Genomic DNA, 27,556 nt, shown 5'->3' on the forward strand with positions numbered 1-27,556 from the left:
AAACAGTGCAATGTACCACAGAGGTGATGGGATAAAGGTAACACCTCCAGTTGAGTAATCCAAAACCCCAGACTTATGCTGTGGAATGTGAGTTCAAAACTCTCTGCAATAGCTGTTACAATTTAAATTCAATTATTAAATAGATCTGGATATGAAAGTTAATCTTGGTTACAGTTGTAAAACCCTACCTAAATCACACATGCCCTGTCAGGAAATAAATCTGCTTTCTTTGTCTGGTGTACACATGATTTGAGACCCATTGATAGATGTGATTGATTGCCACCTGCAATGGTACGGGGGACTACTCAGTTCAAAGGCAATTAGGGATAAGTAACAGGTGCTTGCCAGTGGTGTTCACATCCCATGAAGCACTGAAGAAAATGTGTCTGGCATCACAACTGTAAAGCTGTACAAAAAGATGCTACATTGATGATGGGGAAGTTGGAAGGGATTGTGGGTAGTCTGCAGGCTGGGGAAGGCTGCCATGGCGGCAAAGCCCAATATAATGTTGTCGTAACTCACTCTGTCCATGGGAAAGAGCTATCATAGAATCCCTACAGTGCACAACCAGGCAATTCAACACATCGAGTCCACACCAACCCTTTGAAAAGAATCCCACCCTCCTACCATATCCCTGTAACTCTGCATTTTTCGTGGTTAATCCACCTAGCCAGCACATCTCTGGGCTGTTTAGCATGGCCAATCCAACTAACCTGCACATTTTTGGATTATGGGAGGAAACCAGAGCACCCGGAGGTAACCCACACAGACATAGGGAGAATGTGCAAACTTCACAGACAGTTGCCCAAGGCTGGAATCGAACTTGGATCCCTAGAGCTGTGAAGCAGCCGTGCTAACCACTGAGTCACTGTGTTACCCTGGTATAAAAAAGCTCTGAGTGCATTAAATTATTACGGCATCAGACTGCAAACTTTGAGATGTCATTGATGATATATACTGCATTCTGGAGGAAGCTGATTACATTAAAACGAAAGGGTCAAACTGGTATGAACAGCCATAGCCAGTGCTGTCCTTGCGCTACTATGAGGTGCAGGTTTTGGCTGCCATCTTGGTGGTCATCTCCTTTGTGAAGCCTCTGAGGCATTGCTTATCAGTGAATAGTCAACCTAATGAGGGTGGCGGTGGGTAGGGGTGTGGGGGGCTGCAAGGGGCAGTGGGGGTGGAGGTGGAGGGGTGGGTCACTGTCGCTATAGTTTCTTGCAAAGTTCTGTGTTCCTCCCACTTCTGCAAGCTGTTTCTGTCTTAATCCTCCTGCTTTTGCTCCTCTGCTTTGTTCTCCTGCTCAAAAGGAGGCCTTTATGAGAAGGTGATAAAACTGTTTAGCAGGCTGCAAAGGCAGTGAAGCACAAACGAAAGCCAACTCTTAGTTCAGTCAGAAGTTTTTTCAGACCGAAAGCAGGTTTAAAAAAATACTGCTTTCAAGCACCAGCCTCAAATGACAAGGCAATTAAGTTGTGTGTAATCAATGAGCCTTTTAAATAATGCTGCTGTAGGGTTTTCCTTGTCTATGTGAACCATGAATTGCTGGGCAGGTTAGTTACGTGGCTGATTGGGCACTGAGGAATCCAAGTGTGGCAAAACCTTATATCAATATTTTAATCATCAAGCTTCTGATGAATGCCTGCAGAATGACTGAATCCTAAATGATGGATAGCACACATGTAGGATGTACCAAGCTCACCCACCTGGTGCCTTCCCCTCCATCACCACTGCCACCAGCAGAATGTGTTGTTTTGAGCATAATAAATGCCCATTTAATGCTTGAAGAAAGGAGTGCACCCCATCAGATTTCCAGGTCCTTTTGAGGTAGCAATATCATTTAATTTTCACATTGTTATTTGTATTCTTGAACCATACTGAGGTCACTGTGCATTCTGGCAATGAAGAAAATAGAGTTGGAAAACCACTGACAGTGTAAGAAGAAAAATTGCACAGTATGCAGTGAACCCTTTAAAACTGACTGTGGTGATTCTCTGCTCAGTAGCAAAAGTAAATTGGAACCAGGATTGCTTCTTAGTAGGTGGCTCGAGGGCAGCATTGATCTTGAAGCCATTGCCTGCCTATCTATCCTCTTGTTCACAGGCAGTGATTGTTCCTGAGAGACTGGGAAACGAAGGGAGAAAATTATATGAAATGCAAAGGGTATAGTACTTACCTTCACAACAATGAAATATATTGATGAACCAGAATAATAAATATTTTGTTTGCTAAATTCTGTTTCAAACATTGAATTCTAATCTCAGAACTGATGTGAGCTTATGCTGCTGTCAATGTAGTAAAACTGAAAGCACTCTAGAAATCTTTCTTAATTTAAATCAGTTCAGATACCTTTAAAAATTTCAGTTCAGTAGTGGGAAGAATGTTTGAACAAAATGGATATCTTTAAAATTGGCTGAATTGTTGAAAATAAATGCATCAAATCAAAAGCTAAATTTAAACTATGTGCTGTTCATACTCAACGAGGTCAATAAACTCTTCAGATGATACAAAAGATGTCATAGATACTGAGGTAAAGCTCCTGTTATGAGGATCTTTTCTGCATAAGTGTAATTAAAATATTTTTTTTCTGATTTGAGCTCCGTTTATTTGGTGTCAAGCATAATTTTCACTTTTATTTGATAAATAAGCTTTTGAACTCGAGCAATTGAATATCAGTACTGAACAAACCATTTTTAATGTTTGTAAAAGCTTTGCTACTTGCTACAGTCTTAGATTGAAATGTCAGTAAGAAATTGATAAAGAATTAAGAAATTGTATCGTCACTCACTAAGTTAGCAAGAGGTGGGGTACATACGTGAATAGACAAATCAGTTGGTCTATATTTATGGATTAGAAGTAACTTAGAGGACCCACGTCAGTATGAACAACATTAATATTAGCGGCCACCCAAAATTGCTAATAATAGAGTTTGCAGAAGCTTCATGTAATTATTTCAAGTTGTCATGCCACGACATGCATAGCGATGCTAATGCGCAATGAATCTTAAATCTGCCAAGAACTTCCAAACTGCTGACCTGGTGGATTGGTAGACTGGAGGACAAGAATATGGGGGGAAAAAAGGTGAATAAGCTGATGGAAAAAAGCACCAGAATTTTTAAAACATGAATTTAAAAACCTCTAGGAGATGCGGTGTTGCAAATAGGCACTACCATACATAATCGAGTACTGGTCGATCTCCCGTAAAGGTCGACCCCCTATTTTTTTGCCAAAAAATCTGGAATTTTCCTTGTATCTCATGCAAACGTTGACCCTAGTTCTTCACAGATAACAGATTCGCATTTATGAGTCAATGTGCTGGCTGTCACACTCCGCTCCAGCTTTCCAATCCGCTGGCTGTAATGCTCCGCTCTGGGTCTTCAGAATTACCATAACTCATTTTGTTTTCTCTTTATTAATTTTGAAATCAGGCTTCTGCTACTGATACGGTATGAATTTTAACGCTCATGAATTTCAGCCACTCAAAAGTAGTATTCATTTAATAGTCAACCTCATAAATTTAACCTTAAAATGTAGTCAAAAAATTTGACTATTAGTTGAGTATGTACGGTAATTTATTTAATCACATGGATCAAGGAAATGAACTAGTGAGCAGGATAATGGCATACTTAGCGTTAGAATTACCTTAAGAGTTAAAAGGGATATCTGGCATGATATGTCATTGTGGCTCATGAATTAATGGCAATAAAAAATAGAAAGGCATACTCTCGTAAGGCTATTAATATTTTCTAGATTGTATATTGGTAGGCATAAATGCCACCAGTTTATGTTTCATACACACTCAACATTATGGACACCTGGTCAATGTTGTCAGTATTTACTGACAATCATGGCGGTGGTCTCCTCTCCTCTTCGTGTCAAAGCAATTAGAGTTCAGCTGCTCATAGACAGATGAAGCTCCTCTTTCCTCAGTCTACTCCCATTCAGATGACAATGCTTCCCATCTCTCTGGACTGGAACCACTACTACTTACAAAGTAGTAAGGAGGGCTTAAGCGATATTCTAAGCATCATGTTTGTCGATAACATGAAAAAAAAACTTCCTGAATGAATGTAAAGGAAAAACTCAATGGACTTTCATTTTTTAAATCTTTTCCTTTAATGCTCAAAGCAAAAATCGGTGTAGGCAAGAATCAACAGGCAAATTGAATTCTGTAGAAATAGTAAATTATGCCTTGAATAGCTGGCACAGCAGCAGTGTGTTTTGCAGATTTCCCAGGATGTTCACTCGTGATATCACAGCCTCAGATCTCAAATCCTGTCTTTTTGATGAAGAATTCTACTTCTTCCTCTTTCAGGATTTTAGCCAAATCCTGATCCTGATAGCAGTGCACAGCCAGCCTGACTTCCTTACCACACAGTCTCCAACATGGCACACTTTTGGGTGAGCCCTGCTTACACTGGTGTGGTTCAGCCAATTTTACAGTCAAGTTGCAGAGACAGCAGGAGTAACTGTGGATTTCCTATTCCCAGCTCCTGGATCCAGCCTCCATCCTCAGCCTGTCTACTCTGCACCACTCAGCCAACTAAGCTTGGAAGGCCCTCTGACTTGGAATGGTTTCAACCTGTTGCAATGTCCTGAGATATTTGCACTTTTGCATCCATTCCAGTTCGAGTTGGGTCAAAAAAAAAAATTCTGATAACACAGTTAGTGCAACAGTTTGCAAGCGATAAAATATGTCACAGGTGTTGAAGTAAGTTATTGGTAATGAATGAGAAAATAATTGATGAATTGGAGTTGGAAGGGTTAAATAATGGATCAAAGAAGGGAAGATAGGAAAACCAATGGAAATAGAAAGGAGATGGAACTCCATGGAGTTAAATGTAGCAGAAACTAAGAGTGACACAGAAAGATGTCTCAATGAATTGAGGAATGCCAAGTATATACGCTGAAATTAAAAGTGTTGAAGAGTCAGCATGAGCAGAGGAGAAAACAAAATTGATGTTGAAGTTAGAAGGAGAATTTAAAATGTCCTTGAACTGAACTGGAGGAGTTTAAGGCACGAGTGGTAGACAAAATTAAGGTGGAGGGAGAGCACCACCAGTTTTACCTCTATGAACTATGAGGGTTGAAGAAAGCAAAAATGTTTTCTGGAAAATGTCATGAGCTGGCTGGGCGACAATTTTGAGAACTCTTACTGTGAAGTGTGCAAGAGTTTGGAAGTGAGAACATAATTGTTGAAGCAACTTTGGGTGCTGATGGTCTGGTGGGTGTATTGAAAATCTCACTATTACTTGGAAATATAGAAGTGGTTAAAATGAACTGATATTTATAATATCTAATATAAATTAAATAAAATAAAATCTTGCTTGGCTACTTTTAGAAACATGCCATCAATTTTTGAATTTGTTTTTAATGTTTCCCTGCAGTGCACAATACAAGTCGGAAAATTTGGACAAAGTATTAAAACCAATTACAACTGCATGTCTGTTTTTTTGAGACCTTTAGCCATTGTATGTATATAAGTATATATATGAGCACATGGAGAAATGTGTGTGTGGATGTATTTATATTTCTGTAATTACAATTTGTGAATAACAATTTGCATATCAAATGTGGGAGGTAACACCTAAGGGAAAAGATTGGAAATGTGCATTGAAATCTAACTGTCCAATTTTAATAAGACTCAGCCTGTTTTGACTAACACTTAAGGTGTTATAATTTGGCACATGCAAGGACTCTATAAACTGATTAGTTAAATTTCAAAATATAAAAATAATTTTGAATTGATCAAAGATCATCCACATTATTCCAGTCATTAAACTTCCTGCATAAAAAGCATATGTTCATGGGAATTTGCTGTCACCAATTGGCTGTTGTGTTGCCAACATGACAACAATGATTACTCTACAAAAGTATTTTGGCTATACATCACTTTTGGATGTCAGTGGGCATGAAAATTGCTGCATAAATGCAAGTTTGTCTTTTCTTTCTTTATAATACGTCTTCGACCCAAACAAATGCCAATGCTACAGTCTGTTCAAAGTTTGGGAGAAGATTTGTAGCTCTGGTGCTCGTTGTTGTGGTTCTGTTCGCCGAGCTGGAATCTTGTGTTGCAGACGTTTCGTCCCCTGTCTAGGTGACATCCTCAATGCTTGGGAGCCTCCTGTGAAGCGCTTCTGTGATGTTTCCTCCGGCATTTATAGTGATTTGTACCTGCCGCTTCCGGTTGTCAGTTCCAGCTGTCCGCTGCAGTGGCCGGTATATTGGGTCCAGGTCGATGTGCTTATCGATTGAATCTGTGGATTAGTGCCATGCCTCTAGGAATTCCCTGGCTGTTCTCTGTTTGGCTTGTCCTATAATAGTAGTGTTGTCCCAGTCGAACTCATGTTGCTTGTCATGTAGTGTAGTATACAAAATCCCATGCAAGGACTGCACAAAATACTACATAGGACAAACAAGAAGACAACTAACGGCCCGCATCCATGAACACCAACTAGCCACAAAACGCCAGGACCAGCTATCCTTAGTACCACACACTCAGATGTTAAGTAACATGAGTTTGGTGAGTGATACGTGGTGAAAGCACCACGAGTGATATGTGGTGAAAGGTAAAAACAGTTGGATTTGGGTAAGGGCAGAATTGGATGTAACTATCTTCCTTCCCTGGGTTGAATTGTTTAAGTCCCATGCTTGTTGTTACTGTAGCTGAGTTGGTACCTTGGAGTGGAGACTAAAAGAGCCTTATGTGGTCATCATGATTGAATATTTTTACCTTTGTTTTTAATTGCGGAAATTCCTTTTGAAAATATGAAGATATTTCTCATGGATTTTCTTTTTAAATAAGTTAGGTATTCTACTTTCTTTTTGACCAAATCTTGCTTTACATCCAGAAAATTGTGGTTTTGATCTGTTGATGCAAGCTGTTAGATATTTATATCGTGTAACATGCACAATAATAGATAAACTGTACACATTATTGAGTTAAATGTTATGTTTGTTTTCTCAAAGTGCCTACCAGGTTGTTGTTGAAGAAGTGAATTCGCACAGATCAAAGAGGGAGGCCAGCACAGCAGAGTGCTTCCATATTCCTGTCATCTACCAATCTGCTGCGGCTCGAGGGTCACCATACTATTACGCGGCAGAACTTGCTCCAAGTGGAATTTCTGAACAAACTCCTTTTACAGTTGGTGACAATAAAACCTACAATGGGTTTTGGAATCCTCCTTTGACCCCCAGGAAAGGATATCACATACACTTCCAAGCTGTCAGCAGTGTTGAACAAGTAAGCATTCGTAACTAAACAATTTTGTCTGATCTGATTCTTTGCTGTATTTATGGGTTAATTTTGTCTACACACAATACCCTACAATTTATGACAAACATCTAAATGATGCTAAGTGTGAAAATCCTTGGACATGTTCTGAGTGTACTGAGATCTTGTGCGGACCAGCTGGCAGGGGCATTTGTAGACATCTTAAACCTTTCCATATTATGATCTGAAGTCCCCACCTGCTTTGAGAAAGCCACCGACATCCCAGTGCCAAATAAAAATGATACACTCTGTCTCAATGACTATTACCCGGTGGCTCTCACCTCCATAATTCTGAAGTGCTTCAAGAAGTTAGTCATGGCTCACATCAGCACCAGCCTACCAGATTGACTTGATCCTCTGCGATTTGCCAACCCGTGCAACAGGTCCACAACAGACACTATATCCCTGGCCCTGCACTGATCCCTAAAAAATTGGGATAACAAGGATCCTACTTATTGACTACAGTTTCACCTTCAACAACATATTTCCAAACAAACTCATCTCTACACTCTGAGACCTGGGTTTTGGCTCCCCACTCTAGCTGGATCCTTGACTTAGAGTCATAGAGATGTAAAGCATGGAAACAGACCCTTTGGTCCAACCTGTCCATGCCGACCAGATATCCCAACCCAATCTAGTCCCACCTGCCAGCACATGGCCCATATCCCTCCAAACCCTTCCTACTCATATACCCATCCAAATGCCTCTTAAATGTTGCAATTGTACCAGCCTCCACCACGTCCTCTGGCAGCTCATTCCATACACGTACCACCCTCTGCGTGAAAAAGTTGCCCCTTAGGTCTCTTTTATATCTTTCCCCTCTCACCCTAAACCTATGTCCTGTAGTTCTGGACTCCCCAACCCCAGGGAAAAGACTTTGTCTATTTATCTTATCCATGCCCCTCATAATTTTGTAAACCTCTATAAGGTCACCCCTCAGCCTCTGACACTCCAGGGAAAGCAGCCCCAGCCTGTTCAGCCCCTCCCCGTAGCTCAGATCTCCAACCCTGGCAACACCCTTGTAAATCTTTTCTGAACACTTTCTAGTTTCACAACATCTTTCCGATAGGAAGGAGACCAGAATTGCAGCAATATTCCAGCAGTGACCTAACCAATGTCCTGTACAGCCACAACATGACCTCCCAACTCCTGTACTCAATACTCTGACCAATAAAGGAAAGCATACCAAACACCGCCTTCACTACCCTATCTACCTGCGACTCCACTTTCAAGGAGCTATGAACCTGCACTGACTTCCTGACCCACAGGCCGCAATTAGTAAGAATAGGCGACAACATCTCCTCGACCATAATCCTCAACACCGGTTCCCTGCAAGGCTACATACACAGTCCTCACAGCCGTGTGGCCAAATTCCACCCCAACTCCATTTACAGGTTTGCCGATGACACCATCATTGTAGGTTGGATTTCAAACAACAACAAAAGGAATACAGGAAGGAGATTGAGTGCTTAGCGGCATGATGTTAAAACAACAATCCCTCCCTCAATGTCAGCAAAATGATAGAGCTGGTCATAGACTCAAGGAAGCAGAGTGCCCCCTCTGTCTGTATCTGTGGTGCTGAGGTGGAAATGATCGAGAGTGTCAAGTTCATGGGAGTGATGATCACCAACAATCTATCCTTGTCCACGATGACACAATTGTCAAGAAAGAATAACAGCATCTCTACTTCCTCAGGAGGCCAAGGAAATTCGCCATGACCACAAAAACACTTCACAATTTTTTACCAACTCTTACCAAGCATTCTATCTTGGAGCCATCACAGCGTGATATGGCAACTGCTCTTTCCACAGCCACAAGAAATTACAGAGAGTCATGAACATAGCCCAGTCCATCATGCACACCTTCCATCCATTGACTCCATCTATACTTCCTGCAGCCTCAGGAAAGCAACCAACATAATTAAACACCCTCTTCTACCTTCTTCTGTCAGACAGAGAATATATAAGTTTGTATACGTGTATGAATAGATTCAAGAAGTTTCTTCCTTTTATCAAACTTTTGAATAGACCTCTCAAATGTTAAAGTTGATCTATTTCTCTGCATCTTTTCTGCAGCTATAACACTATTATGCATTCTGTTCAGATATTCTGATGCCTTTTGTATGGTATGATCTGCCTGTATAGCATGCAAGACAACACTTTGCACTGTATCATGGGACAGGTAGCAACAATAAATCAATCAATCCACATTTAAATACATAAATGCTGAAATATTTAGGCCATCTATCCTTTACTTGGTAATGTAGAACCAATAAAATTGTAATTACTTACAGATTATGTCATTGTTACATAATATTCATGATATATCTTCTATTTCAGAAATAATAAGCTCCTCTGAATGTTTATAAAATCAACTTTTTATTGGTTCAGAGACCAGACAGATTTTGGATTTGATGCAGTAGTATTGGGTCAATTTATTAAATGGCAAAAGTTATACTTAAAGACCATTTTATCATAATTCAGATGGTTTTTGTATCCCACTATCTTCGTACCTCAAAAAACAATGACTTCTTTTCTCTCCCTATGTCTTCTTGAAATTTGTGTGATGAACCTGTGTTCTCTCTGTTTTATCCTTGATGGTTAGGGCCTCTTACTATGACCTGATGTTGCTATCCTATTTTGATCTTGTTATCCCATCAGTCATTTCACAACTTGTCGTCACAACCAGAAGAGGATGTTCTTAACACGTAAATAGTTCATCATCAACATTTTAGTTCATATAACCACTTAACAGATTTAATGACTCCTACACTTATTTAATTCTAGCCCTAAAGTTCATTGATCTATAAATTTGAAAGCATATCCTTATTCACAACAGATACTATCACTCAGGCACCTGTCCTGTATTTCCTGTTTCCTCTTCATGTTATTAGCCATTAATTCCTGTTTCAGTGTCAGTGTGATTTAACCCAAGTCACGCGTGCAATGTTTCCTTATCTGTGTAGTGTTAACATTTTATCATCTGTAAGCCCATATAAAATACACACAAGAATTCATCCCATATATCATGTAAAAAAAATTCACATTTCATACAATTCTCATTATCCAAAGAGTTTTGAACAATAGAGTGGCATGAGATTTATTCTTGACTGTAAAACATTGTGTAAAAATATTTAAGAAATTGCTCATTGCTTAAAGTTTCTTTCCTCAATAAGTTTCATTTTAATTAAATGGGTTCTTTGATCCAGCTTTGAATATTTTGATGCAGAAAAAAACATTTTGGGACAGACATAGATGGATTGAATTCAACTGATAGATTTATGGCATTTTTACTTTACTTTTCCTTATCCCACAAGTGAATCAGCAATGAGGTGACCATTAATTGCAACATTTTTGGTGAATTTGAATCTTTCTTGTTTTGACTATCATTCTTATAAACAAACTGCAAACTACTTTTTAATAAAAAGGCAAGAGCCAAAGTGGTGAGTGATTCGGCTGTGGATGGGTAAACTGGTTCTATGAGGAACAGAAAAGACTCATTATGGCAGTAATTTGTTTTATTCATCACTGGGGTTAAGCAGGAATTTGCTTGGAAATGCTCCTGTTCTGTCACTACAATTTCATTGGGTATTAACAAAGATTGGGTAAATTGGGTTTCTGCCAGCAATACAAAAGCCTTTTGGCAGACTCCCAAGGAAGTACAACTGGCTAAAATTGATGCTTTGCTGTGCGAGTAAAACGTTTGGTATAGTTTTTCATATAATGCTCAATCTTCATTTCTGAAACACCACTGAGCTGTAATTATGTATTTAATTCCTAACCTCAAAACTCACCCTCACTTCCGGGGCACCAGGATAAAGTCAGGTATTGGTTTATTTTGTGCAATAAAGGGCTTAATTTCTTTTTGTGCAGACAGAATGTCTGAATGTTAAAGGCCAGGTGGAGTATCTTGAAATGAGCATGATGGTGGATTTTTGCTTGCACGTTAAGCACAATGATTGTGCCTCAGCGGCATGGTGAATCATTTGTTTTCATTTGTTTCTATGATACGGGTGCCTCCTGACATTATTTGCCAGTAGCATTGGCTTTGTAAATCCTCATTTCTGGATTGGAGTGAATGTCATCTTTAGAGGAACTAACCTTGATTAAGCGAACTCTGGTTGGATATTTAGCCAGATTGTAATTGGTCTTTCATGGAATATTGGTGTGAGTTCCATCCCAGTTAAAGCTTAACATGTACTCTTGAAAAGTCTCCGGGACAGGTTACACATAGTTCCCACAAGTAGCTTCCAGTATCCTGCATGCTAGTTTATGACAAATCAGCTATGGCAATACCTAATTTTAAAAGGCTCTAGTTATTAAACTTAAATTCACAATATTTCAGTCACCTTAAATTTTTGTTTGTTTGTTTTACTGAGTTTTCAGCCAATATTGGGCTTTTTTTTTGGTAATTCCTTTGCTCCACCACTAGTACTGGTACCCTTTCTAAGTTGCTTGGAAGAACGTGAAGGAAACAATGGAAAAAATGCCAGAGAAAGCAGTCATCACAATAAATACTTTTTGTTCACCTAAGAATTCCTTTCCATCAAATTAATGGAGGGATGTGGCTGGACTTCAGTTTTAAAGACAATGATAAGCAGCCATCCCTCCTCCCAAAAAAATAGCTGGAACAAAAGATCTCATATGACAATGAATAAACATTGAATAGACAGTTGAATGACTGTCTGACAAATAAGGTGGATGTTTCCATAAATTATCCCAAAACAAGTTGTTCTTCCACTGACAATGTATTAAAGAAGGCGTGCAAGGGAGATAGAGGTTGGCACTGATCTTAGAGAATTCTCTTCACGTTTCCCAGATTTATGCAAAACCAGTTGCAGCATTGTGCTTGCTCTGCAGGGATATCGACAGTATTACATCGGACTGAAACACTAAGTGATTGTAATTATGGCTTGAAAATCTACTGTACTTACCTGCTGCAGTACTGTTTAGTTGGTTAACGATATGAAGTAATACTGAGAAGCAATGTTCTTCCGCCTTACGTTTTGTACTTTCATGAGTGTGACCTCCAAGGCAGGCATTTGTTCTCTGCCTGTAATTGCCATTGAGGTGGTGGGGGTTTGCAGATGTATAATCATTTCAGCAGGTGTAAAATATGGATTGGGCACTGGTTTGCTCCATGGCTTTCCATCCCTTCAATTTTTCCTATCACTCATTCTTGCTTCACAGCCATTCGCTTCCTACTCCCTCAGCTTCAGTAGAGATATTCATAATTAGAAATTAATGTTGAGGTTTCCAAGAATTATTCAAGTTTTCATTCAGGCATTAGGATAGTCCCACTTAACTGATTCTAACTCATTAAATTTTAAATAGAGCAAGTCTGCCACTGGTGTATTCTCGATATCCACACAGATATGTACCTGAAATTATATAAATTTAGAATGACTTGGGAAAATTGGGTTTTACATACTTTGTAGTGAAGCAATAGTAAATCCTTGTGTTGTGACTGTTTTTTATTTCCTATTTTTTTCCTGGAATTTTCTTCCTTTTATAAATAATAAATATACTAAAGAATTGTTGTATTTGCATTTACAGGAGACAAAGATACAGTGTGTGAGGATTGCAACAAAAGGTAGGAACAGCGGATTTGTAAAAGGAAGTTTTTTAAAAAACTCCCCACCCTCCTTGAAATTGATAGATTTATAAGAATATATTTGACTACTTGTGCTAGTAGAACTTCCAGAAAATTATTGCAACTCATTTATACTCATCTTTTAATGGGAGTGTGTTTTGATTCTGTATAAACCTATAAGGGAGAGATTGTGTATTGGCAATCTGGATTTTAGCAGACATTAAGAGCCGATTATTTTCTGTTATTTGCACTATGGACCAGTTTATGTCACTGAACAGCTGGAGTATTAATGTTGAAAAGCAGATTGAAGGATTTATTGTAAAAGCTCCCATTCATATTTGACATTTATCTAGTGTATGCAATAAATGAAGGTAGATTTTGTTGGAGTCATTAATGACTAAAACTTAGATTTAGTGTGTATGTGATAGTTATCCCGAGAAAGGCTTTTAAATCTTAATGAGATTTAACTTTATATTTGCTGCTGCTTTCATGTACTTATTTATCAAAAGCCATGAAATTGCTTTCTGATGTAAGCTGGTTTTAATGTATAGCCAAATATTTACTTTTTTAAAAAAAAAGTCACTTTAACGAATTGAAACTAACATATTCTGAACATGCCAATACAAAATTAGGAAAATTTGCAATCTCAGCAACTTTATTCACTGCTTCTAATGGAAGAAAATAAAATAATTAACGTTATGCAATTGAGTTATCGATGATATGGGTCTGGTCCCTCGAAGTCCTGATTTCCATTTTGTTTTAGTTTTGACCTTGAGAACAACTTGTCCCTTTGCATAATTTTACTATTTATTCTTCAATGCAAATCTCATAAAGTGTTAAAGAAAATTATGCACACCAATATAAATGCATCAGTGCCTATCACTCACCCTGGCAATCTGGGAACATTTGTTCTCCAAACTTCAAGTATTGCGATTACTGGACAAGTAGTTACAAATACCCATTATATTTTACTTTTGGCATTAACTGGGGTATTGTGGTCTTACAAGCAGGTCATCTCTATTTGTAACTTGGGACATGGAATGACTTAAAATGACATCACTTAAACAAAAAGGTTAAATGTAAAGATGAAATTTTCCTTAAATTAATGTCTTGATTTCTTTTTACGATTGTAGACCATAATGAATTTATTTTGTGTAGACTGCTCTTGCCAGTGCAGGAATTATGTGTATCTCAGAAGTATTCATCAAATCATCGATATCTCGCTCAGAGTCTGTGGAAGTTTTAATTTCGAAGTTGTTGTTAAATATCAGGGGTTTTCAAATATTTTTGATTGGTTTTTCCCCTCCTTCCTGTATTAGTGATGCATCCCCCAATGTTGTTGGGTCAGTTATTAATCGCTAAAATACTTCAGTCAAAAAGGTAAGCATCATTGAACAGAAATTGGATGACAGATTCATTAAAGTTTAAGGCAAAAGAGAGAAAGTCTTTTGCCTTAAAGACTTTCAGCCTCTGAAAATGTGTAATAACTTTGGAAGAAAAACATGTTATTCATTGAAATTCAAAAAAACCAAAATATTTTCACTTTGAGTCATAGAGATGTACAGCATGGAAACAGACCCTTCGGTCCAACCTGTCCATGCCGACCAGATATTCCAACCCATTATATCTTTCCCCTCTCACCCTAAACCTATGCCCTCTAGTTCTGGACTCCCCAACCCCAGGGAAAAGACTTTGTCAATTTATCCTATCTATGCCCCTCATAATTTTGTAAACCTCTATAAGGTCACCCCTCAGCCTCCGACACTCTTGTTAGATGAAAAGCAGCAGTAATGATCCCACAGACAAAAGAAACCATGAACAATATAGAATAATTACTAGCAATTGAGATTCTGTTATTGGGTGCAATTGGGAAATAGATACCAAAATCTATTTGAAATACTGTTGTTTAGGTTCCACTTCAGGTTTATGCTAAAATTCATTTGCATAATCATAAAATAATGTCTGCATTTTTCAGTCAACCTCAAATAAGCAACATCTACCATTCACTGCATTGAGACTCACCTACAGACCCACTGTTGGCTTTGTGACTTGCAGTAATAAAAGCAGCAAATAGTATATCCAACTCTATAAGGAGATGGGTGACCTGGGTGAACAGGTAAAGCACTGTTGTTTTTCCAGACCTGAATAGATTTTACTGTGAAATACCAAGCCTGAACAGGGAAGTGGAAGTTAAAAAAGTTAATTGAATGTGAAGTGATGTATTGCAAGTGAAATAGGGAGGAAAGGAAAGGATGAAGACCCTACAGAAAGGAAAAGTAAAACAAATTTCAATTTCTAAAATCTCTAACAATATTTAAAATTTGATGGAATGACACTCCCCACTATTAGAGAGTTGGAGTTGGAGAGACACCAACTTCACATGAAAGAGTAAAGAAAAAAAACTTGTGTAAGTAAATTTTACACCATTTAAGAATTTACTTGCATTTGAATGGGCAAGTCTTAACATTTTGCAGTATCTTCAATGGGCATCTAGTGCATAAGTGTTCAAATTTTGTTGATTGCATATGTTTAAATATCATATCTCTCAAAGTGCGCATATGAGCAAGTTTCTAGAGGAGAAGGCAATCCAGGTAGAAACTTACACAGTTAAAGCGTGAAACTTGGTTATGTGTAGATGGCAGAAGTTGCTATCTGATTAACTCCTATATGACGGTGAGTATCAGTAGCCTCACTTTTATTCCTACTGCAATGTCTAGGCCAAAAGCTCTTGAGAGCCAATGAAATCAGGTAGTGTAATAGAATGTCACTATTCTCGTTCCTTATTTATGTTTAAAAGGCAAGTGTTTCTTGATGTATTGAAGTATGGCATTAACATACAACTGAAAATGAGTTCCCAAAAAAAACTAATTTTAACATGTATCTCATCCTCTCTTTTTGAGTCATCTGCTTTGAAACCATTGAAAGTGACTTACTGAGCTTTTATCCTGAACTCTGCTCTAAATTTAAAAGCACTAGTTATCATTATTAGTGGGAGGGACAGGAGGGAGGACAGCCCAGTTCTTTGGTGTACGCTTGTCAGTTACCAAATATTCAAATTATTTATGGTGTTAAATAAAATGTACCACCTCTAAGAAAATCAGAATTTAGACAGCTTTTCCACATTAGCACAATTAATGCAATCCAGCATTTCCAAACAAAGGATATATGCAGTTTTGAGTGCAAGACTTAATTCACAATCTGAATCTTGGAACTGTGTAAAATTCTCAGAATGAGAAGTAGTTTGGAGTCTAACAGACACTGATTTAAAACTTCTCAATAATTTGTTTTAATTTGACTGATTTCACCTGGATCGCACTGATTTAACTAACAGAAATGAGTGGAAACCGGACACCGAGATATTGATTTTGAATTGACAGGAAAGTATTATTATACTTCATGCTCCTTGATGCACTCTATTTAACATCAGTGAATCTTATTATGGATGATTTCTAATGTAAGCTTTAATTTAATTTGGAAATGTTGTAAATTGAAGTATTTTTGAGTCTAATTTTTTTTGAGAATGTGCAACATTCAAACTGTCAACAAACCACAGTTGTTTAACAAGTGCTTCATGACGCATGGATTAATGTTGCATTGATTCAAATCCATATAAGAACAACTTAATCTTTTTTTAAAAAAACATTTAAAAACAACTAAAATATTTGTAGTTCAAGAGTAGTTTGGTCATTTCATTTGTGATTTTTGAGTTCTGTATGTTTGTTGTATTATGTCAGTCTCAATTTATGTAGGACATGACTGGGTAAGTTGCTAAGTACTGAATTTGATTATTCATTGGTGACTCGTACTTTGACAATCACACTGTTTGGAATTGGAAGATTTTTTAAAATGCTTATTTAGAAAAGGTATTGTTAGTTTCTGCTTGTTCTCCTATTAAAATGTTAGGGTTAAACTTTTGGGTTTCTCCAAACACACTAAACTTATGCTATTAAATCTAAAATCATATTAAAATTAATGCATAGTATCCAAAAGTTAATTGGTAATTCTAGATAAGACTAAAGTCAATTTCAAATGAATTGCTTGAAATGCTGATGTTTAAAGATGGAAGTGGAAAATGTTTAAATTATTTTCATGTTGAGTATTAATATCAAAGCTGTGCATTAAGCATTACTGATTAAATTTCCCTGCCTAGTGCATATTATTCATTGCAAAATATTTTTCAGTTTGGGTAAAGAGGACTTGAATGTTGCACATGACAAAGCTTGAACCCTGAATGGGGTCAGTTTTCAGAGTCATCAGTCAACCCATACTCAATTTTGTATCCAAATCTGTGGGGGTGCACAGTTTTTAAACTCAGAAGATGGGAAGGTTGAGAGAGGACACAAATAAACTTTCTGTCTTCCTTCTGTGATTCTGTATCAATATGCAATTCTATTATGTCCATAATAATGCCTCTCCTATGAAGTTCATGACTCAGTTTGAGAGCCACTGCTATAAATTAACCTTGATCAATGTAATTAAGGCATCAGAAGAAGGGAACTTGTTCTCTTATGCATGCTATCTCCCTTTGCCTAGCTGCACTGTTAGTGACTCAGCTTACAGCTCCATATATAATCACCGCCCAAACTCCTGCTAGTAAAGATGTTGGCGAAGATCAACTAACAGGTCAGAGGTCAAAAGCTAAACATCCTCTTTCCACCTGAAGTTCCCATATCTCCCCTTTTCATTTAGTGCATTCTTGTTTTCTTTCATCAAGCTACTTCTATACAATAGTATGCATGCATTAATTTATTTTGCCTTGGCTATGTGTAGATCACAGAATTCATCTTCCATTTTCATAGCCAAGTGAACTTAAGCTCTGCATGTGTTGTAGTTTTTCAGCAAAGATATGTCTATATGTACTTGAAGATATATTGGGCTTGACCTGTAACAATTTCCACTGCTTCGTTTGATGTCTCTTATCTAGTTAGCCTTTGTGTCTAAAGGTTTCAGTAATACTGTTGCATCCTGCAGACTGAGAACAAAGCAAATTTTACTTTTGCAAAACAAAAAAAATCTTGTTGTGCTTGTTGAATATATGTAGGGTACATATAAGGTAACGATGCATACTGCTCAGAATATCTTAGTGAGCAGTTTAAACTTTATAAGTTAAATTTCCAATGACTGCAACCTAACATTTAAACAATCATCCATTGCCAAGCCAGTCTTACATTGTTTCTTTAAACAAAAACACTTAACGTGTTTGAACTAATCGCCTTCAGATGTTCTCTTCTGCAATGGATACATTTTTAATGTATTTTTGACACATAAACTCAATCATCAAATTGGCTGAATTTCCAGGTAATTTTTGAACAAGTTTGTTCGAAATTTTGTGTTGGAATGTGTAACAGGCATATGCGACATGACACTTCATCACATTAAATGTCTAAACATTTGACAGAGATAAGTGCTTTTAAAATGCAGTGACTGTTGTAATCATAGTTGTAATTTAATCTGTTGGAATGAGCAGAATAGCATAACTGCTTTCAAAAGTGATAAAGCTTTTGATGTGTGTGCTTAAACCTTTCTAATTTGAGCTTTAGATTTTATAATAGGAATTATTTTCGGTGCATTTTTTAAAGAAACAATTTGTAACTATTCCAGAATATTTTGGTGTATAGGACACTGAAATACTTGAAGTGGAATGATGATTATTAATATCATCATTATTTTTAATAAACTGGCAATGCAGAGTTAATGAAAATATAACACAGCACATTTGATTCATTTCCCTCTACTTGCAAATCATTTGCAATTTTCTTGGTTACAAATTTCAGGCTGTTGAAATCAATTGATGATCGTAGTTATGAGAGGATACTTTTCTCTCAGAACTTAAATTCATGCAGTAAGTAATATCATTTGTATCAGATACAGATCGGATTGTAGAGGAAGTATCGATGAATACGGTGATGTGATATGCTTAGCTGTCTTTGCAATCTGTGAATTAAATTTATGATTTCCCAATTTTTTCAATTAATCTTTTCGTAGTATTATTTCAGTTTAAGTATGCCTATCCAGTTACTAGTGGTGTTCCACAAGGATCTGTTTTGGGACCATTGCTGTTTGTCATTTTTATAAATGACTTGGGTGCAGGCATAAGTGGATGGGTTAGTAGGTTTGCAGATGATACTAAAACCGGTGGAATGGTGGACAGTGTGGAAGAATGTTGCAGGGAGACTTGGATAAACTGCAGAACTGGGCTGAAAGGTGGCAAATGGAGTTCAATGCAGTTAAATGTGAGGTGATTCACTTTGGGAAGAATAACAGGAAGGCAGAATACTGGGTCAATGGAAATATTCTTGGTAGTGTGGATGTGCAGAGGGATCTTGTTGTCCATGTACAGAGATCCCTGAAAGTTGCTATCCAGGTTGATAATGCTGTTAAGAAGGCATACAGTGTGTTAGGCTTTATTAGTGGAGGGACTGAGTTCTGGAACTGTGATGTCATACTGCAACTGTACAAAACACTAGTGCGGCCTCACTTGGAGTACTGTGTGCAATTCAGGTCATCCCATCCTAGGAAGGATTGGGAAAGGTGTAGAGGAGATTTACCAGGATGTTGCTTGGTCTGAAGCGAAGGTCTTAGGAGGAAAGGCTGAGGGACTTGGATCTGTTCTCATTGGAGAGAAGAAGGCTAAGAGGCCATTTAATAGAGACATGAAAGATGATCAGAGGATTAGATAGGATGGACAGTGAAAGTCTTTTTCCTAGGATGATGACATCTGCTTGTATGAGGGGGTATAACTCGAGATTGAGGGGTGATGGATTTAAGACCGATGTTAGAAGCCGGTTCATCACTCAGTGATAAGGACGTGGAATGTCCTGCTTGCCAATGTAGTTAACACAGCCACAGGGCATTTACACAGTTTTTGGATAAGAATATAGATGATGATGGGCTACAGGGTGATAGGCTTAGATTAGTTCACAGGTCGGCATAACATCGAGGGCCGAACGGCTTGTTCTGCGCTATATTGTTCTATATTCTATCTGATGCCAATTTAAATTAGACTTGATGACCCTTCCCTGAGTACTGGATTATGATCTGGCTTGACCCGTTACCAAATCTTTCACCTGGAAACCAGCTGTGATTCTGAAAGATAGAGAGATAAAAAGAAATTAACAGAAGTAGAGTCGAGCAGACCATGAGTGACAACTGGCAGATGCATGAAGTCAGGCAACTTGCAGAAATGAGCCCTCGCTACTGAACAAAGGAAAAATGATGGAAGAAGAAGTTAATTAGGGAAAAATAAAATATTAAACTTTTCCTCAAAGTAAATTAACAGCACAGAAATTACAATGAAAAAATTGAAACAAAATTGAGAATCTAATGTAGTCCAGAATCGTCCAACTCCCATAGGGAAATCTAAACAATATGGCCAGAAGTCATTAACTTCCACAGAAAGACTGTTGAATGTTAGAAAAAGAAAAGGCATTGAATAGAAAAAAAATGCAATAGCGGTAGCTGCAGATGGGGCTTTTACAAAAAAATGACAAAACACTTGAGACAACTCAAAGGTTCGAGGAAAGCCATAGAAAGAGAATTGAGATGTGAGCTTTGTCAAAGATGTGTGTTTCATAGAAGGCAGTGAGGTAGGAGGAAAACTCAGAATTCATTTTAGATCTGGACACACAGCTGCCAATGGTGGGGCAAAAGATATGGAAATGTGCAAAATATGATGTAGTAAGAAGAGGAGACAGGATATTAAAGATAACAGTGGTAGTGAAGATTAGAATTGGGTACTCTCAAGGCAATGCAAGGATTCAAACATAAGGATGAGTTTATTAGAATTGAAGTGTTGGGAAATGGGGAGTTAGTGTAAGTCAGACTGGATGGTAAATTAGCAGTAGAGGCTTAATGCAATGAATTTAATGGAAAGTACAGAATGGAATACCTGCCAGGACAGCTTCAGAATAATTGAGTGATGAGGTGGAAAAAAGCTTCAGCAGTAGATAAGCGGAGGTAAAAAGACAATTTGAAAGGGATGACAGTGAGCAGGTAATAACGTCCCTTTGCTTTGCAGCAAGTGATCCTGGACCTAGAGTATCACTTGCTTGAAAGCAGTAATACATTGTGTAGCAGGAACTTCTGGCATTGTTTTAGAGATGCAAACAGTCAAAGCAGAGGTATGCAGAAGATGTCTCTCGAGTGTATGTGTATTATTGAAGGCCTAATAATTTCAAAAGTCTCAAATTGTTTTCAACAAAATTTGCTGAAAGCAAAAGGAATAAATGATTGACTTTTGATAATTTAGAAATCGATTAATTTAATTTACAACATCAGGGAGATGATGTGAACCCCAAATATGTTGGGGTCATTCATAGTTTGTTAATTTATAATCACCCGAATTAAGCACAGAAAGAGATAACTGTGTCCATGACTTTCCCTCGTATTTATATGTCACTTTTTTCCATTATTTATTCACTTATTCGTTCCTTTGCAAATGATAGCAGAATTGTGAGGTCAAGAAAATCAGGAAAGACTTGAACAAACTGCTGTTCTTTTCTGTCAAGGAAGTTTGAAGTATAATGTAAAAGAGATCATTTATGTGGGTAAAGCAGTTTGATTGGATAATTATGGCTGTTTCATTTATGAGGTAGTCCAAAATTAGGGTTCATAAATACAAAATAGTAACTAATAAATCCAGTGAGGAATACAGAAATGTTTCTTTATTATGAAATAGTTGAAGTGAATAGTGTACATGCATATATGGGGAAACTTGATAAACTGACGAGATGGAAAGGAATAAGCACATATGCTGTTAGGGTTAGATTAGGGCACAGGGTGAGGTGGGGTGGTGGTGGTGGTGGTGGTGGCGGCGGGCAGGGTGCAACTATAACATGGTGGTCTATCAGGACTTTGGGACTCAGGACGCTAGGAAGTTTCATGTGCTCAGGTTGGAGGCAGGGCTGGTGTCTGGGGTCCTGGGGCTGAGGAACTGGAGGGGGAGGGGGGGGGCTTGTGCTTGGGTCAAGGCTTTAAGAAGGGCTTGGCACCCAGGGCAGAAGCAGCACTGCGATCTGTCATTTCTGTTCTTAGCCCTCAATTAGGTGAAGTACTGATCACTCAGTAAGGGCCAGGATAAACCAGTTAGGTAGTTCTGGTAAAGTGCTTCAAATTCTAACAATTATTAGCATGAAATATAGTGCTCCTATGTTCCCCATACACTTTCCTAGTAGTTATCCTGAATCTCTGCCATATTGACATGACTTGCTTACTGCTGAAAACCTGCAACAAATTACCCCCTTCAAAACTGCTCAATCCTCCAATCCATCTATCGTAACTCTCTTTTCATTCCGAATATTATTTAGTGTATCTTCTGTATCCTCTATGTACAGTTCTTAGATCTGCATACTGCAGCTAGTAAATATCTCATGTAATTCAAAACCAGCTCCTTGTTTTTGCATTGAAGGGGTGGAAATTTCCAGGCCTATTTTAAGCTTTTAGGAGGACAGGATGCAGTTTCCAGACAGTGAGTTAAGGTTTTGCTGTTACATTCACAGAATCTTTCAGGCAGGTCGGCCTTCCCAAACTTTGTGATTGCGAACTTGTTTTACATTCAGTAGTAGGTCATGAATAATCTCTGACACTTCAATTCACTCGAATTGCATTCATAGGCATAATGTTGTTAGCCAGTAAAGGGGACATCTACTGTCATAAATTCACTCGAATTGCATTCATAGGCATAATGTTGTTAGCCAGTAAAGGGGACATCTATTGTCATAAACCCAGCAAACCTGGTGGGACAGAATTCTTCAACCAGTCTGTGATGGGTACAATGTCTTCAGTACTTGGCTCCTTCATAAACAAGCCTCTTCTCTGCGCAAGCACTTACTGTTAGTGGTGAAGCTTCTCCATGCTGATCAGCTCTTCGGAAGTCTCAGTCATAGCAGCCTGCCTTGTAGTGTTAAAAACTTGCATTGTTAGGGGTCACGCCTGACCAGGTCAACAAGCCCACCCAAGTGAGGCAGCCAGCAACCTGATTGGGCAGGGAGGTGAGGCTTAACTCCAAGCAGGGCTCAACTCCAAAGGTCAACTTTCAAAACTGTATCCTTGTCCATATAGGCTTTTAAAGAAGCGCTATCAGATGTATCTATTCTCCGAGTTATGATGAAAGGTCAGGGACCTGATGATACGTATGGTAGCTCCTTTCATATTTTAAGTATGAATGCTGGCAGTTTGTACGAGGCAATGCAACTCTATAGCCAGTAGTGCTACATTAGTAGCTGTAATAAAGTAAATAAATACATCATTCTTTGTGCAAGAACATGGAAGCAGGAGTAGGCCATTTACCCCACAGCTGATCTGTGGCCTGACACCATTTACCTGCCTGAATTCTAAACATCTACCACCATTTATATGTAGAAATGCTCCCTAATATCGCTTCTGAATGATCAATCCCTGATTTTTTAGATGATGCCCCTCGTTCCCTTTATCTGCCCTGTCTTTTCTTGTTAATATTTTTAAGACTTCATTCAGATTATCCCTTAACTATATTTTACTACATACGTTCTACCAGTTCCACACACTCACTAGGCCCTTGGATCTTAATAATTTCAGAGTGACTGTTTGTGTTTTCCTCTGTAAAGTAGTCAATTAATGCCCACTGATAACCAGGCCAATGAGAAAAGTGACCGCTTTCCTAATTGGGAACCTGGGGAAGTCTGCCTGCTAGGGTAGAGGGTGGGGTGGGGGGATGTGTGCACTTGCCTAATTTGGAGTGCTGATGGGGGGCAGAAGGTGGGTGCTTAAAGCCACTGCTGGCCCTTGCTTGAGACCACCTAACCATACTTACTCAAAAATAACACTTAGTCATAGAGGGTTGCAATTTGGCCCATTATATTCACACTGATCTGACCACACTGGGCCTACTTTTCACCTGTTTGTCCCTTGCTTGGGAGGCTTTCGCAATGCAGGTGAGCGTCTTAAAAACTGCTGAGATGTTTTGAGAGTACCTGACTCAACCACACATTCAGACTGACTTTGACTCCGACCATCCTCAGAATGAAAAGAATTTCTGCTCAACTCTTCTCTTAGCCTTCCACCTATTATCTTAAATCTATATCTAGTCCTTTTGTATCCATCCCATTTACGGTCCTTACAATTCTATCCAGCTCTGTCCACTCTCAACCTTTCCGCTGATGGGGTTCTTCATTGCCACACAGCCTGTGGCTCCATTGATGCTGTTCAGTTGCTTGTAGTTGCTGGCCTCTAACTGGTAGATCTGCAAGACGAGCTTCACTGGCAAAGCGGAGATGTCTGCTGGTCACTACTCCAGTGCTTGATTGGTGCTTTGCCTGGTGGGAGCAATGTGGGGTGGGGTCACTTGGCATTGGAGAAGCCCACTCCTACATTTAGGACAAAGAAATGTTTCACATTTCTCTGGTATTGATGAACTTTCTGGGAAATCCTGAACCATTAACATAGAGGACAACCTGGACCACACTAACATGACTCAATTTTAAGGGGGATTGAATTGATTATTGGGAGAGAAGGACGTGGAAATAATTTGTAACATGAGGTCATGATACAGAGGTTGAGTGGCAGGCAAGACACAGAACCAAAGATGTTGGAGTTAGGTAAGAATGTACCAGATTTTGCAATTTGGAATAAAACAACAGTGCTTGCTGCTGATCTCTAAGAAAGGTCTCCTGTGAAGATCAAGCAGCCTTTGTGGCCTAAATCACCTCTATCCTAAGTTGGGTCAAGGGAGTTTCAAAACCAGTTGCTTTGAATCGGTCGTGCTGACAGCAAACCTGTGAATAAAACTGCTGAGTTTTCACATTTAGTTAAGATTTAACAGTCAAATAAATGATTCTTATCATTTTGTAAATCAATGTCACATTAAACATATTGTGAAAAATATGTTGTGTTCTACAAAGAAATTTGACATTCTACAATATATAATTAGCTTTTCAAGGATAATAGACAGTAATTATGAAGTTAGCACACCATTAAAAACTTAGATCAACAGGTTTAACTCTTTCATGGCATTTTACAGAGAGGCTTCCTGTGTTAAAATGGAACTTCTCAGATGAGATTGATTGCAGAACCGGGTACCTCAATGGTACACCCTTTAGGAAAGTGCAGAATAACTTATGACAACATTTGTATTTCCTTGAAATTCACAAAACAAAATAAAATTAAGAAGAAGATAAATGAATGTTGAAGATTATACACCACAAGGAGACTTGTGAGATGCTTAAAGGAATTACATTGGGAACTAGAAGCAATAATTGCAGTCAAAGAAATGTGACATCCTTGCTCATCAGGGAAAACACAAAACTATACTTTGGTCTGAGAACTGATAGTAAATCAATAAAAATCAAGTGGAGCGTGTCATTGTTTATTAAATAATAGGGGCTGTTTGCTTATGCTGCAACTGCAGAAAATGTAATTCCCAGAAATGCAATGTCAGTGCCTACAATGTCATAAACAGATATGCTCCAGGCATCTGACAACAACAAAGATGTTGTGATCACCCTATTCTCTGCACGTTGCCTGCAATACGTTGCTTCCTCTCAGTTCCCAATTTCCTTGTCACAATCATCTGCTTCCTGAGTTGTCCACCTCCTGCTACTGTTCCTTTCCTGACTCCCTCCCACTAGTAGATGGCAATGGGAAATCATAGATACTGATGAGGAGAGCGGAGGGAAACCTAAGCAAGTTAAGTCAGAGCAAACAGGAAGTGGTAGAATGGATGACAGAAAGCAATGGGGTAGCAGCTAGCAGGATGTGTTGGTGCAGATAACAGGGAGCAGCAAAGAGATTGGGCAGCAGGTACACAATATTGATGGCAGTACTGCTGGGTGAAGTGGAGTCTTGTTTCTGGTAGGTGGCAGGAGGTATAGTGTAAGTAGTATATTTCAGGATTTGCAAGGAAAGGTATTGCAAGTTTTATTAAAAGACTAATATCTAAGTTGATGTAAGGTGTGATACATATTGAGGGACCATTTACAGGCCACAAAGTAGAATAGGAAATCTTTGGAAAAATTGAATGGGGATATGTAATGATAGAGCAGGATAACACAACAGAGGAGGATTGTTAAATTCAGAAGTATTACTGTTTTGTGATTGTTTGTGGGTCTGTATACAGCAAAGTGAGATACAATCCCGTGCTTGGTTCTTTTTCGTGGATTGGATAAGTTCGTAAACAACCTGTCATGTTTTCTGGAATGACATTATGCTAAAACACATTTGCATTTTTCTGGGGATGGGGCCACCTTTCTAGTATTTAAAGCAAAATAAAAGATTTTGTGATCAGTAGCAAAGTGCCACCTTGCACGGCTGACCTCAAAGGAAACTACCCATATGTGCAAGAACTTGCTGTCAGTTTCACGGTTGTACTGACTGCACATACTGACAGTTTTATCATCATCACATTTGCCCTATAGCTAAACATGGGACAAGTTCAGGAGAAAATTGATGGAAAGATTTGTGGCATTCTACACAAATCTTGAAACCAAATAATTGCACATCATAGTGACCACAAATCTATGCCAATCACGGTCAAATCAATCAAAAATGGCCTTGAGGGTGCAGTTCACAATGACATTGATCAACCACAGACCAAAACTACTCAGTTTGACTCCACGTACAAGGAAAGTGAAGAAAATGAATTTATTTTCACTGAGTCTTGGGAAAACTTTAAGCCATAGGTGGGGGCAGGGTACTTAAAGATACTGTTCTTATGTATCATGTGAGATGAGACATTATTCTCAGTGTCTCAAGGGGAACAAAATGCCTGTTTTGAAAGGGAGGCTGTGATGAATATAGCTGGGGAGAGGTCAGTTCATGCCAGAGGGGAATCTATTGTCTGGGAACTATTTCTGATTTTTCGTTCCCATTGGATTGAGGTCATTTTTAACTAAAGGCAAAGGTTCAAAGATTATTTCTTTAAATGGTGAGATGTGATGCTGCAATTTAAATAATATTTTTAAAATCCACTGTAAAACTGCAGCTGTGGATTATATTGAAAAGATAACAGTAATTCGATATGAGACAATCAACAGTGAAGTTGTTTTTATTCTTGCAAGAAAGCCGATTTAGATTTGAAGTTAATTACTTAGGTTTTGCAATTACTTCTGCATCTTCAAGCATATTCACAGCACAAAGGGTGCACTGTGCCTTAAATGTTGATGGTTCACACATCAAAAAATAAATTCTCTGTAATTAGTCTAAACAAATTAGAAATGTTTTAAAGTTCAGTTCTCAACTTCGAGATAATTTATAATTTACTATAGTTGCGTGATAGCCTTATCTTTGTAGGACTGGATAACTTACCTCACTATTTGTGTACCACATGACTTTTTTCACATTTAAAGACACTGATCTGAAAGTTGTCTGAGCATAAAATATTCAGCATGTGCTGTTGCAGAGTTTGGATGTGTTCTGTAATTGTGAAAACGAGCATATTTGTTGTGGTTTATGCTCATTTAAGATCTCACATACTTGTACGAAACAGATGACAGTTGTGCTGTTTGCCTGGGACACTCAATTAATTAACTTGGTAAAAACAAGGACTGCAGATGCTGGAAAGCAGAGTCTCGATTAGAGTGGTGCTGGAAAATCACAGCAGGTCAGGCAGCATCCGAGGAGCAGGAAAATCGACGTTTCGGGAAAAAGCCCTTCATCAGGAATAGAGGCAGGAATCCTGCAGGATGGAGAGATAAATGAGAGGGGGGTGAGATGGGGAGA

The 27,556-nt window shown here is 38.4% G+C and overlaps 1 protein-coding gene across 10 annotated transcripts in view; it reads left to right on the top strand.

Moving 5' to 3' along the window:
• Window positions 1-27,556, top strand: part of ptprk (protein tyrosine phosphatase receptor type K) — a 588,682-nt gene that overhangs the window by 438,750 nt on the left and 122,376 nt on the right. For all 10 annotated transcript variants that reach the window (XM_043683654.1, XM_043683667.1, XM_043683662.1 and 7 more), the window contains exons 12-13: window positions 6,970-7,243; window positions 12,829-12,865. In XM_043683654.1, coding sequence (XP_043539589.1) covers window positions 6,970-7,243; window positions 12,829-12,865 — 311 coding nt within the window. The remainder of the gene's footprint in view (window positions 1-6,969; window positions 7,244-12,828; window positions 12,866-27,556) is intronic.

Source organism: Chiloscyllium plagiosum, chromosome 3, assembly GCF_004010195.1.
Source record: "Chiloscyllium plagiosum isolate BGI_BamShark_2017 chromosome 3, ASM401019v2, whole genome shotgun sequence".
In the NCBI taxonomy this organism is placed as follows: Eukaryota; Metazoa; Chordata; class Chondrichthyes; order Orectolobiformes; family Hemiscylliidae; genus Chiloscyllium; species Chiloscyllium plagiosum.